Raw genomic sequence first — 16069 nt, 5'->3', positions numbered from 1 at the left:
CAATGCATTTAGCTGCATTTGACAAATGTGTGCTCGAAGTTCAAAACTCAAGACAGTATTGAATTATACAAATTTTCCGTGCTGTTGCCTTGTTGTGAGAAATGGATGAATCCACAATCTCAATTTCTTCCTTTTCTCACCAAGTTGGCATCCCCAAAATTTGTAACTGAATTTCATGTTGTTGTTTTTTTACAATGCGCTCTGTGCGTAAAGGCCTTAATTGTGCAACATTAGCATCAAAAGATGTCAGAACAGAAGAAGTGTTATTATATTGCCAGAAACTGAATTTGCTGTAAGCTCACACAGTTGAAACAAACGCAGATGATAATATTACAAGTATTTGACATGTTGCGCTGTTGTAACCACTCCAGATATCAGGTTGTCCTGCTAAAGAATACATCTGTGATTTAAAAGAAAAGCGTCTTCATTAACATTAGTTGTCCCTATATAAATAAGTTACATGTTCCTCCTTCAACTAGAGAAAACTGCCCTCACAAATTCTTAAAAATCTACTCTAAATATTATTAGTCTTATAACAAAACATTTTTGGTCCCATACATAAAGTAAGATATCAGTGTAGGTCCCTTTGACCTCTTTAAATTGTTCCAAATCAGACCACTCTGGGTCCATGAATGTAGTTTAACCTCAGCCTAAATAAAGGGACTTTTGAAGGACATGCAACATCCAACAACCTGCTAACATGGTGACACTTACAAGCATGACATGCTTCCATCTAAATAAAGACGTGTGGAGAAAACCATAAAACCAACAATGTGAGCAGAGAGTGGAGTCGTGGCGTGGAAAAAAACAAGAGATCGAAAGCTTTCAAAGACTAGCGTACATCAACCTGCGTCACTTCTTACTGCTGGATATCACCAGGGAATGAGTGATGGTCCTTTAAAAATCCTTATTGTTTTAAATGTCACATCGCTACAGTAGGTTAACGTGCCCCTTTCTGTATAATGCACCGATCGTCGTGCTGCTCGGTGCTTAATTATCACGTTTGAAAGCAGCAGTTGGCTTTATGTCCACGTTACACTAATGTTTTAAACCCTCTCTGAGTGGAGCCATTCAGTTTGTTGTGTGCTGCGTTGCTGAGGTCACAGTTCTCCATCAGCACACTGACGCTCCGTTAACACAACGCTTAGTTGGTGTTTCAAATATTTAAATAAAATATTCATTTAAAGTCTTTGGACATTGAATTTGTCCTACGAATATGAGGATTAGTTTGTTTTATTCGTGTACAGCAAGTCTAAAACTCATTTCCACTCTCGGCCTGCTTGAAATGCTATTGTGACGTATAGGAAACCCACATGTTCTGTGCATGTGCACACATCACTCACACAAGGGTCTTACACACTGAGTCACTGTTCTGAAAAACCTTAAAGCTTGCGTGTCATCTAGGTATTTTCCTTCTATTATAAACTTTATCAAATCTATATAATAAATATCTGTTTGCAGGGTGTTCATACAGGTAAACTCATTTTTCCCAAAGCACAAACACACTCTTGGGCCACACCATTTAGTGTGTAATTAAAAAATATATATAAAAAAAATTCTCACCCTTCACATGTCCACTTCACCCATCCCTTCACCTCTTCCCCCCCGCACTCCCACGGCTCCTCCACACAGGCTCGCTCTGCTCTGGCCTCTTCAGTGCCTCAGCCCTCGGGGTGTCCTGTAGCGCCCCCAACCTTCGGGACTACGTCCGCACACACCACCGTCACCACCACCCGAAGCCTCCTCTGTCCCCCGGCAGTTTGCCGTGCAAGAGTGGCATGTTTGGTACGTTCACCACGCTCTCTGTCCTCTCGCATGGAGCTGGTCTTTTCATCTGTATCCATTTGAAAAGCTTTTTTTTTTCCTGGCTTTGAAAAGTCTTGTTTTTTTTCTTTCCTACTTTGTGTTTTTTGCTCCTAAATTCATCTTATTGATTTTTGGGGACATTTTTTTTTCCCTTCAGATCAAAACAAATCAGCAGCTGTAATATATTGCATCGTTTCTCCTAATGATTTTTGCCCCGCAAGAATGGGCAGCAAGGGCACTGATTTGACAGCAGAGGGATTGGCTGTGTAGTAAATGCTGAGCATGCAGGCTGGAATACAATTAATACTTTTCCACATCAACTTGACCGCTAACCGATCAACCCGCTCTCCTCTCGGACTCAAGTGTTTTGTCTCTCTGTGCATGTTGTGTTAACATATCCTCTTTATTTCACAATCCTTCGTAAAGTGAAGTAGTGTGTCTGTAAGCCAAAAGCCTGGCTTTTTATTTTTTCATATTAATCACAATTTACGGTAATCCTTACATTAAGAAACTCAGCCTGTTATTTGGAACAGATATAAGACCCAGTAATCCACCTTAAAATAATCCCTTTTCCCTGAGTCTGGTAATGGCGGTAATGGTAAGTGAAAGAAAGCTGCTTCCACAGCCACCAGGGGTCCTTGCAACAGGTTTAATTACCACAAACATCTGGAGTGGATAGATTTCTCATGGTTGCAGCTGGTTAATCGCACAAATTTGTTTAATGCGTCCCGAATATGCATGTGACTCATCTACAGGTGACGTCATCATTTTCCTATTAGGTGTATTTATGCATATGGATCCGAACTGCAGGGATTTGTTTTCCCTCTACTACAGCTTTTTAAACACAGCAAACTGAGCCGGTCAGTTCATCCACTTGGTGTCACTCTGACTGCAGAGCTACACACTGGCAGATGCTTTACTTTCTCAGCTCTGTTGCATCAGGCCTATGGGCTGCTGTCTGAGAGACAGGTCGGGGTCTGGACCTGACGTCAGTCCAGTTCGTTTAAAGAAAAAAAGAACAGGGCAACAAGAGATGGGTTTATTGCTGGGAAGGTGAAAGGAAGTGCACACTTCAGATCTGAAGATGGCCTGCAGTGTCAGTGGTAAGTGCATTTCAGAGAGGCGGTTCCCAACCTTTATTTTACAGCTTTCTGCAATACCAAAAATGACCTAATGGATTCTTACCTGACATAAAAGTGGGTTTTCTTCTTTCGTAAACCGTATATTACATGCATACGCTCTACAGAGCTTTATTTCACCTGTCAGCTCAGTTTTTTTTTTCTGTTTTATTTTTCCCAGTCTGCAGCGTTACTGCGTTAGTAAAAACTACGTTACACCAACACATTGAATGTGATCAACAGCCAGTAGTAGTCAGGCTGGAGGAAAAAGGAGATGTGTTCCTGTCGGTGACATTTAGATCAGCACACTTCTTACGTCCGTTGTTTACTCCACCCACTCCACAGCAGCCTTAGCACTCAGTCTCCACTCTGTTCATTCAAAGATGACCCTCCTTTTCACACAGATCTGTTGGCAGACAGACACTGATGAATCGACAGGCCAACTCTGCTAATCGGTTTTCTCCTTTTTTTTTCTTTTTCCTTTTCACCCCTTTGTGTTCAAACACACAGACTCACAAGCAGACTCAGATCCCAGCTGCCCCAATAATGCCAGTTACCTTTCTTATCTCCTCAGAGCTGTTGTCTATGCCGGCAGTAAAGAGATTTTCTGTGTCGTATGCCAGGCATCCGACTAATGGTATGTCTGCCTTTTTTTTCGACACTCCTCCAGTTCTCCTCTTATCTTGCATGACGGTTTTGTGGGAAAACATTTTCTATGTTTTCTGTTTTGGGAGGTGTGACGTGTGGCTACATTACTTACATCATCTCAGATTTTTAGGGTTTTTTTGTTTCTCTTCCAGCGCACACCTTCGGTGTTTGGGTTTTGTTTTGTTTTTACTTATGTTGTCAGCCCTTCACCTCTAACATCACCTGCTCTGCCTGCAAGTGTTTTCATCTCCAATCCTGCTGTTCACAGGATGGTTAGCTATGTGGAATATATCGTGTTCCTTAGATATATCTCCACGGGTAGATAATCAATGCACATAAAAAAAATTAAAAAATCCTCACTGGCATATGCACTGTTGATTCTAAAATAATTTATTTGATAAATGTCTGGGTTTTTGCTATAAATGCCAAATAAAACTTTAAATAGGTGTTTCTCTTGTTTTAGTTTAACTCCAGTTTAACCACACACATACTTACAGTGATGTCATAGTGTACTGACCACACACATACTAAATAAAATCTGGACCAACCCATTTTAGGAAGAGCATCTGTTAATCAGGGGGCCTGTGGTTCAATACCTGGCTCCTCCGGTGTGTAGTAGTTGATGTACACGTTGCTGCTTTACTGTTTCCATATTTGGGCCTTTTACGGTATTTGGGGTTTTATATGAAAAGCTCAGAGACAGCTGATCACATGTTGGCAGTTTGATTAGTGCTGGCTGTATGTCAGCAGAATTGATGTCAGCTGATCCACAGGCTGGTCTCACATGTTGGTTCAGAGTGGCTGAAGAGTTGGTGGAATTCACAAATCTCATATGTTGAAACGTGTTTATTTATTTATTTTTTTAAAGACAGCTGGAGCCACAGTCATGGGCCTTTCCCTCCAGTTTGCTCTCTTGCTTCTCTCCTGTAGTCACATTTTGATTTATAATAATAGGCGCTGATGATCCATTTAAAAAGTGACAGTTTTCCTTAGATCCACTAACATTGGTGTGATCTGCTTTGTATTTGCTTTCAATAAATATTATTCTTATATTTTATTTACAATTGTCCAAGTTCAGTTTTGAACAGCCACCTGCTCATCAAGCTGCTGTTTGTTATATATATTATTATTTAACTAAGGACATTCCTCACTTTATCAATGATGAATTATCTGTTGTTATGATGCAAAGCGGAGAAAAGGGCAATCACAGCTGTGGGGTTTTTTTCTGAATCATAACCATGTTGATGGGTAAAATATTGTAGATAAAGTAACGTGTGCTTTACACATATTCTCATTTGTTTGGTCACTCAAATGGCACTAGAGGTGAAATTGTTCTCATTTGGTCGTTTTGATGTGAAAGCCAGGTGGGATTAACCAGCCGAGGAGCGATGTCGGGCAAAAACGCTGAAGAATGGGTCAGTAATGAACTTGCATTCATCAGGTTCACACAGACACATGTTTGAGGGTCTGTGGTGTCCTGTTAACTGTTCCATTTGTAAATATGCAAATGTCTGGTCTTTTATTGCAGATTGAAAGCTCATGCTGCTTTCTGATGATGGGATTGAGTGGTGCATACAAACAAGTTAGGAATGAGTCACCATTAGCCGCCTGCCACACAGTGAACACCGAACCTTTGAACCAACCCCACCCCTGAGTGTTCTGAGCCCTGGGGCAGTTGCCCAATTTGCAGAGCTAGTGATAGAAATCTGTCAGAAAGTCACGCCTTCATGCTACAAATCTAAAATACGACTTCTCTTGTCACATTGCAGTTCTGTTGCCACACATACAGTTTCTTGAAAAATAGCCCTGGGGGTCACTGATGTTTGAGCACTGACTGAAAAAGCCTTTCATTCAGATTACGTGGAGCAGATCTCAGGTGTGTTTTTATTCATTCGTTTCCCCCCCTGACGTCTCTATTTCACCTCAGGCTATCTGCTTTGCATTTGATTTCTTTGAAATGGAAAGGTGGGACTGAGTCTGTTTTTTTTCTGTTTGAGCCGTGAGGTTTTTGTCCGTTGCAGCCTACAATCGATCGAATGCCCTCCGGCCGCACTGCTTTTCAGCTCCTCCCGTTTCTGCTCCCGCTCCGCTGCACTTTCCAGTTCTACTCTTCTCTCCCTGCTCTGCCTCTCATCCCCTCAGAGCCCTCGGACGTGCCTCACGTAACCCAGCTGCTGGAGTGGCTCCCTGCTGAGACAGCCCTGCTGGGGTTTGCCCCTGTGGCTGTGGATGGGGCCATGGCCCACCACCTGCGTCACTGCCCCTACCACTTCCGCCTCTTCAAGACTGAGCTGGTGTCTAGTCAGGAGCTCCCAGAGTCTCACTACGGTCAGCCGCTGCAGTCCCTGAAAATACTTGGTGCTGCCTCCTCTTCCTCACTTTCGTCCTAGCCAGTCGGTGCTGGGAGAAGGGGGATGCTGCCAGTGCCAGTTCAGCTTAGCATCTGTTGTGGCTCATTGCTTTTATTTTTCTTGCAGCCTGTGCGTTCATTTTCCCTCCTAGGTCTGCCTGTTAATGATATCTATAGCCCTGCCTCATGCTCCATTTATTGTCCGACTATAAACATTCTCATTTTGCACATCTGCCCAAAGATGCAAACGCTGTATTCCTCTGCTTATTTAAAGACACAGTGAAACTATTAAAGCAACTTAGCTTTCACTCGAGCACTGCAGCTCTCAACGTTTTTTAGGTGTCACCTGACAGAGGTGAACCGGGGGGGGAAACCTAATGGACATCTAAAGGTCATTAAGTTTCCAGCTTCCCAGCTGAATGTCCATGTAATGTCCACTCGTGACATTAGTGGAGGTAATTGCCCAGATAATTCCAGTCAAGCAAGGCTGAGGCATGTGTCCTGAATGCTTCACCCAGACGGAGTATTCTTAGGAGAATAATTAGGCCTGAAGTTTGAGAGGCGTGAGGAAGGACAACTTTCTGACCTGAACACTTGTAACACTGTCTTGGGTTCATCTGTAAAAACAACTATAATTTCCAACTCAACCAGAATGTTGTCCTTTCTTATGAATGGCACAGAAGGAAATGGACGAGCTGCATCCACACGGCTGGGAATACACGGATGGCGTCCCTCTGAATTCTCCACCCTGTTAGCTGCTCGGTTTTCACATCATTATAATCCCACATCACACAGCTTTGTACCAGGCATCTGGCAGATTAAGATGCGTTTATGTGACTCAGTTCAAGGGACATTTGAGTTCTCACATCTTTATAAGATGGTTCTGATTTGATGTGAGCACTGAGAAATTCTCATGGACTAAGGAGCTGTAGAGACTGTTAGCATTATTGTAGTTTCATTCTTTCTGCGTCCAAAAAGGGGAGAATACTATGACAAGGAGTGAGAAAAAGGTTCAATCCATATGAAATGTGATGCGTATAGATTTTATTTATTTTGAAAGGACCAATAAGTAACTGAACAATTAGGACCTGATAAGACACTTTGAGTGTATTCTTTAATTTCACTGTGTCTTTAAGTCTTTGCATATGATTGGACATTTATAGCTCACTTGTGGAATTGGTAGAACATAGCAATTCATTTTTAACCATAATCTCAAATTATAACAAATAATACATCTGCAAAAAGGACGACTAATGGATCTACATGCATGTGGTTCAGTCTGGTGAACCAGACTCTTTTATGCGATGGTTAGAGGCCTGCCTAATTGCATTGTGTGCATGTTCCATCCTGAGCAGTGGGTGCAGGAAAAGGAAGCCTTTACAGCTGGGCTTTTGTTCAGGAATGAGGTCTGTGTGGAAATGCGTGTCGGATATTGATGGCACTAATTTGGCCTTTGCACTGGGAAGTAACAACTGAATCTCCACAGTGTCTTCCTCAAAATAACAAAATATCCCTTGGCTGGGTTGGAGATATTTCAGTGTCTGTCTGAAAGATCTGGGTCATCATCTATTGGCTAATTTTAATTGGCTAATTAAGTGGCGGCCTGTCCGTTAACTGTCGATCGCGTAAAGTGTTTGTGGAGCAGGTCCTGGCACATTGTCAGCTTAACACAGCTTGCCTGCACTCAGCAGAGATGACCGTCTGTTATGACTTGTGCCGTCTTTATCTGCATTCGTTCCCTGCCTCGTATGTTTATGTCTGCCTTTGTGGAGAGTGAATAGTGCAGTGAAGGATCAGTGGGCTTTTTTTCTCTCCTCCCACTGCATCTACTGTGTGAGCTGAATTGTAAAGTCCATGTGAACGCACTGCAGCAGCGATGAGGAGGGAAAGATGATAAAAGCCAACTAATGTGTTTTTATATAACGCCTGCTCTATTACACAGTACACTAAAGACAGAAGGAGAAATACTGTAGCATGGAACTTGTCTGAACTGGCAAAACATTTCCTCCTGAGGCTTTGTAATATCACTTTAAACGGTAGAATAATTTTTCTGCTGTCATCACATCTTTGGCAGGAAGCTGTTTTCAGATTCCACATTAGTCTTTGTTTTGTCAAATGAATAAAGCTGCTCAAGGCTGTATCGGGTAAGGAAAAGATTTTTTGATTAGTCAATGGAAGGCCTGAAGGTCTTTTTCGTATCCTGCCATTCCTGTTCTTCTTCTAAGCTTTAGATTAAAAAGCAGAAGCAACAGGTTGTATAATGTTCTTAACTCTTGAAAGTGCACACAATCCCATGAGAAACATTAACAACAAGCAAGTCAACTAATTATAAATTGATATCTTGGCCCCTTGAGGCCTTGAAAGGTTCCTCTCCATTAAGCATTTCGTTCCGCTTAAATTGAATAAGTTGTTTTAGGTAATAGCCGTGCACACATTCATGGTTGTTGCACATTATTCATGGTGAAGGCAAGGATGGCCAGCATGCTGTCTGGGTAGATGGATAAAGGTGGAAGCAGCACTTCAACCTCCATCTATTCCTTACTGTCATCATAGAGCTTCATGTTCTCTGTTGGGCTACTGTGAATGCTGATGGACTGTTTCCTGCATGTGTGAAAGTCACCTTCTTGCCATTGCACTTTAGTGTTTAAAAGTTGTATTTCACAAGATGTAGATGTTTTGTTTTCTTTTTTTTTGAGGGGGGGGTTGGTTTTTTGTCCCGACCAACAAAAGCAAGCAAAATATAGAAATGTAATTATGAATACAGATATAAATTTTATAGAACATAAAAGTATATGTAATGCAATTTTACATATGACGAATCTTCTAATAAAATGAAAAAAAAAATTAATTGATTTTTTTTTAAAAAGAATACAGTTTTTCCTGTTCATTTCCTCTTCATTGTCGTAACACGAATATTTCCGCACCATTAACAAACCTCGAAGAAAATTAATCTTTTATGTGTGGTTCACAGTTCATTACAACTTGTGCTGCAGCTCATCATCAAATCTATGTTGGTGATCCAACCCAACCGGCTCAGGAAACAGGAGGGGAAATAGACTGAACATTTGTACCGGTCCTATTTAACAAATTAATTAATTAATTAATTTATACAATACAGGCATAACATTATAACCACCTGCTTCATATTTTATTTTCCCTCCCTTTTGCTGCCAAAACAGCACCGACCCGTCGAGGCATGGACTCGTATTGTAGCACCAGGATTGCTTTTAGATCTGGGGAATTTGGAGGCCAAGTCAACACCTCAAACTTATTGTTGTGCTCCTCAAACTATTCCTGAAGCATTTTTGCTTTGTGGTCGGGCGTATTATCCTGCTGAAAGAGGCCAGCGGGTAATACTGTTCAATGAAAGGGTGTACATGGTCTGCAATATTGCTTGGGTAGGTGGTACGTGTCAAAGTAACATCCACATCAAGGTCAAGGTTTCCCACCAGAATATTATCCGAAGCATCACACTGCCTCAGCTGGCTTGCCAGGTGTTCCCCAGGTAGATGCCTCACATGCACCTGACCATCCACGTGACGTAAAAGAAAACACAATTCATCAGATCAGACCTTCCATTCCTCCATGGTCCAGTTCTGATGCCCAGGTCAGCATGGACACACTGACTGCTCTGCTGCTATGCAGCCACAAACTGTGATGCTCTGTGTACACCTTTACATCAGAACCAGCATGAACTTTTTTCAGCCGTCTGAGCTGCACTTACTCGTCTGTTGGATCAGACCACACAGGCCAGCCTTTACTCCTCACATGCGTGAGTGAGTCTTAGCTGACCATGACACTGTCGCTTATTCACCACTGTACCGAGCACTGCAGATCAGGACCGCCCCACAATAGCTGCAGTTTTGCAGATGCTCTGACAAGCACCAAACTCACTCCAATCCTTACATTTGTCATTTCTTCCTGCTTGCAACATCAACTTTGAGGGCAAAAGGTTCACTTCGCTCTCTAATGTATCCCCCCCCCCCCCCCCCCCCCAACAGGTGCCATGATGAAATCAGTGTTTTTCACTGCACCTGGCAATGCTCATAATGTTATGCCACATCTCCCCAGAATTTTATTTTCTTCTTTGTGGTTTCAGAACCTCGTCTGTAGCTAATATTAATTTTTGCTTTATATCACACACTTCACCTGAAGGAAATACCATTTACAGCATCAGCTTAGAAATGAAGTTGACCTCGAGTACTGACATCTTAAACACAAGAATCTCTGTAGTCCTCACCTACTTATTACATATACAAACACAGAACGGTATTTTTTCTTATCTTTAAATCAACAAGCATATCATATCCTGTTAACACACAAGTGAGCTCTACTATAATCACTTCATGTATCAGCAGCAACATGTAACGAGTGTGTTTTCTTGTCATTTTAAGCAGAGTGCTCTGTAACCATGTTAGAAACAAGACAAAAATATTATTTTTGTTCTTGTGGTCTCACTAACTCAGGAATTGGTTATTTGTGTTTGCATTATATCTGGCTTGCTTGTGTTGTGTAGCTACAGCCAGTCAGCTGCTGTGAGAGGTCACACGCTGCCGACTGTAGCTCTTGTGTGCAAACGTTTGTGTGGCTGGTAACAAATATAAATCACTGCTAGATTTTTTTTTTTTTCTTAATATGGCACTCAAATCACGTGGAACCGTAATGCACAGAGAGCAGTACTTTCCTCACCGCTCTTCCTGCTAGTACACGATCGGCTGTATTGTACCCTTTGTCCTGCAGGCTTTGAAGGATGCTCCATGGTGCCTTCCATCTACCCGCTGGAGACGCTGCACAACTCACTTTCCCTGAAGCAGGTGGACGAGTTTCTCAACTCGGTGTGTGAGAGCAACAGTGAGGTCCAGGCCAAAACCATGAAAGGTGCGAAAGCTTCAGTGTAATTTTTGTTTTATAGAATCTGATCGTCAGATCTTGAGCATGAATATAAATGGCCACAGTTCACTGGTTTTTAATCTGTTAATTCATATAAAGACATTTAAATAAAGCCTGAGAGTCGGCAGTTAAATTTGAAAGCCATTTCCACGTCTAGCAACAAAACAACACTTTCTGAATCCAAAAGCAGAAGAGAGTAGTATTTCTCAGAAGCATAATGAGCTTCAATTACATTTGTAAACTGATCCTAATGTGTTTTCTTTTCTCTCTCTGCTCCAGCGCTCTCTGGCTTGTTTGCCTCTCAGAGCCAGATTTCTCTCTATAGCCCGCAGCAGCCTCTTTCCTCCTCTGGATCTGAAGCATCTCTTCGACCGCCTGGCCAGCCTTTGTGGCGTAAGTGCAATGATTTTCATGGCATTATCAGTGTGTTGACCTGCTTTCACTGCACAAAGTGTTTTTCAAGAGAATGAAACCTCTTTAAACGTATCGGCTTCATGTTTAAATATTTACCCTCCTTACTATCGTGTAAAAGTCTAAATGACAACACAGACCGCAACAACTCAGTCGCGTCACTACAGTTTCACACAGATTTAAATGCTTCAATACTGTGGTTACTGCTACAGCTCAACCGATATAATGATTTTTTTTCTTCTTTCAGACACACGAAACAAACAGATCTCCCCTAAAGTGCATCATGTGTAGTTTTTTTCTGTACATGTTTACACCCTGTCCAGCTCTGCTTGGTTTCACTGTTTGTTGTCTGGTGCTGAAGGGTGTTTGTCCCGTCTCTTCTTCTTCTAAATTGTTTTTTATTGGCTGTTAGAAATGCTGATAAATCAGCAAATGGCTAATGGCAGCTCAGCTAAATTGGTTCTAGTTACCACAGTGAAGATGGAATCTCAGGTTGGAGAGGTGAAACTCAGCACTTTATCACATTCACAAATATCATAGACTGTGCAGGGGGGGGTGGATGTAGCCATCGAGATGTCAGCCATGCTTTTGTGAAGCGTTCATATGTGGATGAGACGGGGGAGTTTCAAGATAAGTCAGCCAAAAGCAGCCAGCTTGGTTAGCAGGGTACTGCATGGATATATCGCACAGACACAGATGAACTGCTAATTAGTGTGTAGGGAAAAAAATGCACAGTTTCACTCAGTTGCACTGACAGACTGTCCCAGTCTGCTCCAGTTTTAACTACAAAACAATCCACATATTTGTCATATAATATCACTGAAATGCTTCGAAATGCAGATTTTCACCCACCATACAGCCGCTCTGAAAATTATTATAGAGACCAAAACACAGGAGTCTAAGCACACTGATTTACAGACTCAAGTGGCCGAAGGAGGAACTGCAATTTTTGGCAATTTGTTGTCTTTTTTTTTTCTTCTTTTTTTTTTTTTAATCCCTCGATGTCTTATTAAAACTTTAAAAAACAAAAAACGGGGGGAAAAAAACAACCAATTTATGACCTAGTAAACAATAGCACGCTTATGACTTTAAAAAACAACAACAAAATATCCAAATAAAGAAACTAGAACAAAAAATGTGTGGTTGTTGTTTATAAGTATATAAATAACAGCAGACTGTGCAGCAGATTACACCGCGGCATCAACAGTCACTTAAAACTGAAGTAAAAAGTACTCTGAAAATCACAGCCCCTTCATCTTTAACCAGCTCATTGTTCTCCTTTCTCCCTCAGATGGTGAGCTGAATTCATGCACATGTTATACGTGTGCACTCGGTTTGGGTGGCTGCTCCAGATTCTGGTGCCTGTAACTGCACAGAACTCATTTAGCCTCATTTACCACACAGTGCGCAGACAGACGGGGAGGCACTTCTTCTGCTGCTCGTGTAACTCTGTTCTCTTATCAGCTGTAGTTACAGGGCAGCTGTTTACAAGTGCAGCCCTGTGACCTGTTCAGGAACATTTTTTAACCGCAGCTTCTATCTTTAGTGTAAAACACTTTAAACCCTTATTCTTGATTTTGCTGATTTGTGATTGACGGCAAATCTTCATTACATTCTAGTCAGATTATTGATATAAACATTCATGTGGCTCAATTTATGAAACCCAGCACATAAAGTAACAGTTTACATAAAGTTCCCCATGGCAACGAGATGAAGAGACGAGCAGATGATGCTTTCCTGTTATTGTGCCAGCTCGCTCTCTCATTTGTGTTCACTTTGTGTCCTTCCCCGTGACGCATGTACAACAGCAAATAACATGGCTCCTGACTCGCAGAGTGAAGCGAGGGCTCCGGGGTGGAAAGTAATGGGATTATTAGTTGCGTCATGGATGGACTTTTTAAAACATCGACAGTTTGTACCAGTGGGGGAAAACAAGTGTTTACAGAGAGCTTGTGTGTGTGTGTGTGTTTTCTGTTCAGATGGCAGCATCCCCTCCAGTGCTGTATCCAGTGCGGGCCCCTCATCCCCGATTACAGAGTCTTCTGGTCTGAACTTCAGCTTCAGTGAGTAGGCCGTCTGTTTGGAGAACCACAAGGACCTCTGGGAATCGGAGGCCACGGTGTAACGACTTCACTTCCTGCGCTGTTATTCAGCCTTCTGCTCATATTCACGATGTCAGACGCGATATGATCAAACAAACTGTGCACAGCGATTCTTCTGCTGCACCACCACTGCACCACCACTGACTGCACTATCCTCACCACGCCTGCTCTTCTCCATAAAGAGGAAATAAAGAAAAATACGTGGGACCTCTCATCGCCTCGATCCACCTCCTCAGATCGCTCACACTTTCCTGAACCGTCCATTGTGCCAACATTCAGACCATTTGTGCCTTTAGTTTAATTTGGATCAGAGCAGTGCTTGCTATTTGCTCTGGAGATGGTTTTTTCCCCTCACACATCAGCAGTCTGTTTTTCTCACCTGAACTGCCGACATTTCCGGTTCAAATGCGCCACGGACTTTAAGTCTGTGGTGGATTTCATCCAAAGATCAGCACGCCTGCTTTCTAACCAAGAATTAGATTATCAATACTGCTCTCATATCTAGCTGTCAGCTCACCTTGGCAAATAGACTGGGAATGGGGAAACAGCCTGTTTTAAAGATGGCAGAACAGTAGTAGTCTTTTCTTTTTATAAATTCTATGTTTTATCTTTTTTCTTTTTTTAATAATAAGTAAATTGAACATTAAGTGTTAGTTTTTCAAGCAGTTTTACCTTAGACAAGGCCACTGTTAGCTGTTTCCATCCCTTAAAAAGGCTGAACTACCTGCTGGATTTGAGAGTTAATCATGTTATTTAAGGCTTCAGTCATACAGACTTGGAGACCAGTTAGTGAGCACTGACGTAAAACGTCCTCATGATTCCTTTTTATCAGATTTGCCACAGTCACGTGTAGTTTGCATGGAAGATGCCAGTCTGTCTGTAAACACCTCCGTCAATAACTCAAAACCAAACAGGATGCTCAAACTGATACCAGAGGTTCATCTACTAAAAATGTTGGACAAGTTTGAATCTAAGAGGTGTGAAAATCGAGTCTGGTTTGCTTTGCACTTTTCACAGTTTCACTGCTGCTTGGTGACTGTTTGTTGACAGGTGTGCAGACAACAGATGGGATCTGCAACAGCCACCAACCAATCGCCAACTGGATTTTGGATACATATTTTTCCCTAGTTGTCGCCGACCCGTCTCTAAGCCTGTTTATGACTGAAGTCTATCCTGTTGCAAGAAAAGAAGGAAGGGTAATTTAACCAAAAATGTCAAAATGTTCCTATATCTGTTTCACACATCAAACGTCTGGATTACAAAATCAGGTGTCCCGCAGACTGAAAACCATCATCTAAAGCTTGTAACACTGTAACCAAAGCAACCACAGCCCAAATACTCTCTAATGTAACATACAAAGCATCTGCAGAGATGCAAGTTTGCAGTGTGCCTGATAAATTATTGCTCACATGATTTGTTTTACTTCATGCATTAAACAAAAAAGAGTAGTATATTTTATAATTTTTCACTCATGCCAGCCTGATCAAGCTGTTTAGCTCTGTGTTCTTCAGCTGTTAAGTAGGAACAAAGACGCATCTGTAAATGTGCCTTCAGATAATGTGATATTAAATCCAAATGTTAGGAACCTGCTGTATTCTTTTACTGAGATGTTTTAGAGTTACAGGGATAAGCCACTTGATTAAGTCAGTAGTATAGTTGTGTCTGCAGTCTGTCACCATATATTGAGGTGTGTTTTTAATGTCAAATGACTGTTTCTCATCTCATTAATCATGCTCAGGTAAAGCAGTATAATCCAAAGGTTGCAACTGGTTCATCAGTTTGTGACTGAACTGTTGGACGGTCAGTTCACTTTCAATTCAGAAAATAATTACAGTTAATTGAAATTCCAAAATATATGTTATTACTTTGACAAAAGCCTGTAAACAAAATGAAAAGCTGAATCTGATTGTGGGCACTGTGTTCAGTCGGCATTGTCAGCTTTAACAAAGTATAAACAGCAGGGAGGGGGGGGAGTCCCTCTTTTCATTACAAAGCGGTTCAATTGAAAAAAAAAACTGACCTTCGAAACTTGAAACGTCTGCTGTTGAATGAATTTCTGAATTTTAGCCATCTTGTAAAAGAGTTCTAGATTTTTGAAGGCTAATAACCTGTTTTTATCGTAATTGTGAGTTGATGTTGGTGTAGTTGTGTATTTATGTGGTTATTTAATGTCAGCCAAAGAGAGGTGCGTGTGTGTGTGCGCGCTCTGTTTAACGAGGTTTAAAGGTGTAAGATGTCTGTGATGCCCTGTCTTCTGTGGTTCAGGTCAGGCTGTGACATCGGGGAAAGGAGAGGGGCAATAATAAAAAGAGAAAATAAAGACTGAAAGTGTTGTTTAGTGTGTTATCAAGCACAACAAATCATGTTGTCACACCTGCTGCAATAGATGGTGTGAGAGTGATGTTTTATTGAGCACAGTCCAGACACAAGTCTGTTAGTGCTGCATAAACAAACTGGCCAACCTCCTGTGCTCATCTGTCTCTGCTCTTCTTCAGTCTTTTTCTCTCCCTCCTATGTCTCATTTTGTCCTTTTATCCATTTCAAGACTCATATTTTTTTCCCAGTCTATTGTCCAGTTTTGTCTTCTCTTGCAATATCAGAGCTTCAACCGCTTGTGTTGACCATGGCTGCATGCTAAGTGGATTGAGTCGATGCCATGTGATCAGGTGATTAGCTATTTGCATTAACAGTTAAGCATTTGAACAAATGAAGTGGCCAGTGACTACATGTCAGCTACTGATTGT

At 41.7% G+C, this 16069-nt stretch overlaps 1 protein-coding gene across 6 annotated transcripts in view; it reads left to right on the top strand.

The window, feature by feature from the left end:
- Positions 1 to 15658, top strand: part of ppip5k1b (diphosphoinositol pentakisphosphate kinase 1b) — a 48746-nt gene extending 33088 nt beyond the window's left edge. For 2 of the 6 annotated variants that reach the window (XM_076886086.1, XM_004564538.5), the window contains 5 exons: positions 1633 to 1785; positions 3499 to 3561; positions 10663 to 10800; positions 11092 to 11205; positions 13203 to 15658. In XM_076886086.1, coding sequence (XP_076742201.1) covers positions 1633 to 1785; positions 3499 to 3561; positions 10663 to 10800; positions 11092 to 11205; positions 13203 to 13294 — 560 coding nt within the window. In that variant the 3' untranslated portion in view covers positions 13295 to 15658. The remainder of the gene's footprint in view (positions 1 to 1632; positions 1786 to 3498; positions 3562 to 10662; positions 10801 to 11091; positions 11206 to 13202) is intronic. The other 4 variants (XM_004564542.5, XM_076886089.1, XM_076886088.1 and 1 more) reach the window with 3 other exon arrangements.
- Positions 15659 to 16069: the final 411 nt, after the last annotated feature.

The sequence above is a fragment of the Maylandia zebra genome, linkage group LG7 (genome assembly GCF_041146795.1).
Source record: "Maylandia zebra isolate NMK-2024a linkage group LG7, Mzebra_GT3a, whole genome shotgun sequence".
Taxonomy (NCBI): Eukaryota; Metazoa; Chordata; class Actinopteri; order Cichliformes; family Cichlidae; genus Maylandia; species Maylandia zebra.
This window is presented reverse-complemented; position numbering and strand designations above follow the sequence as displayed.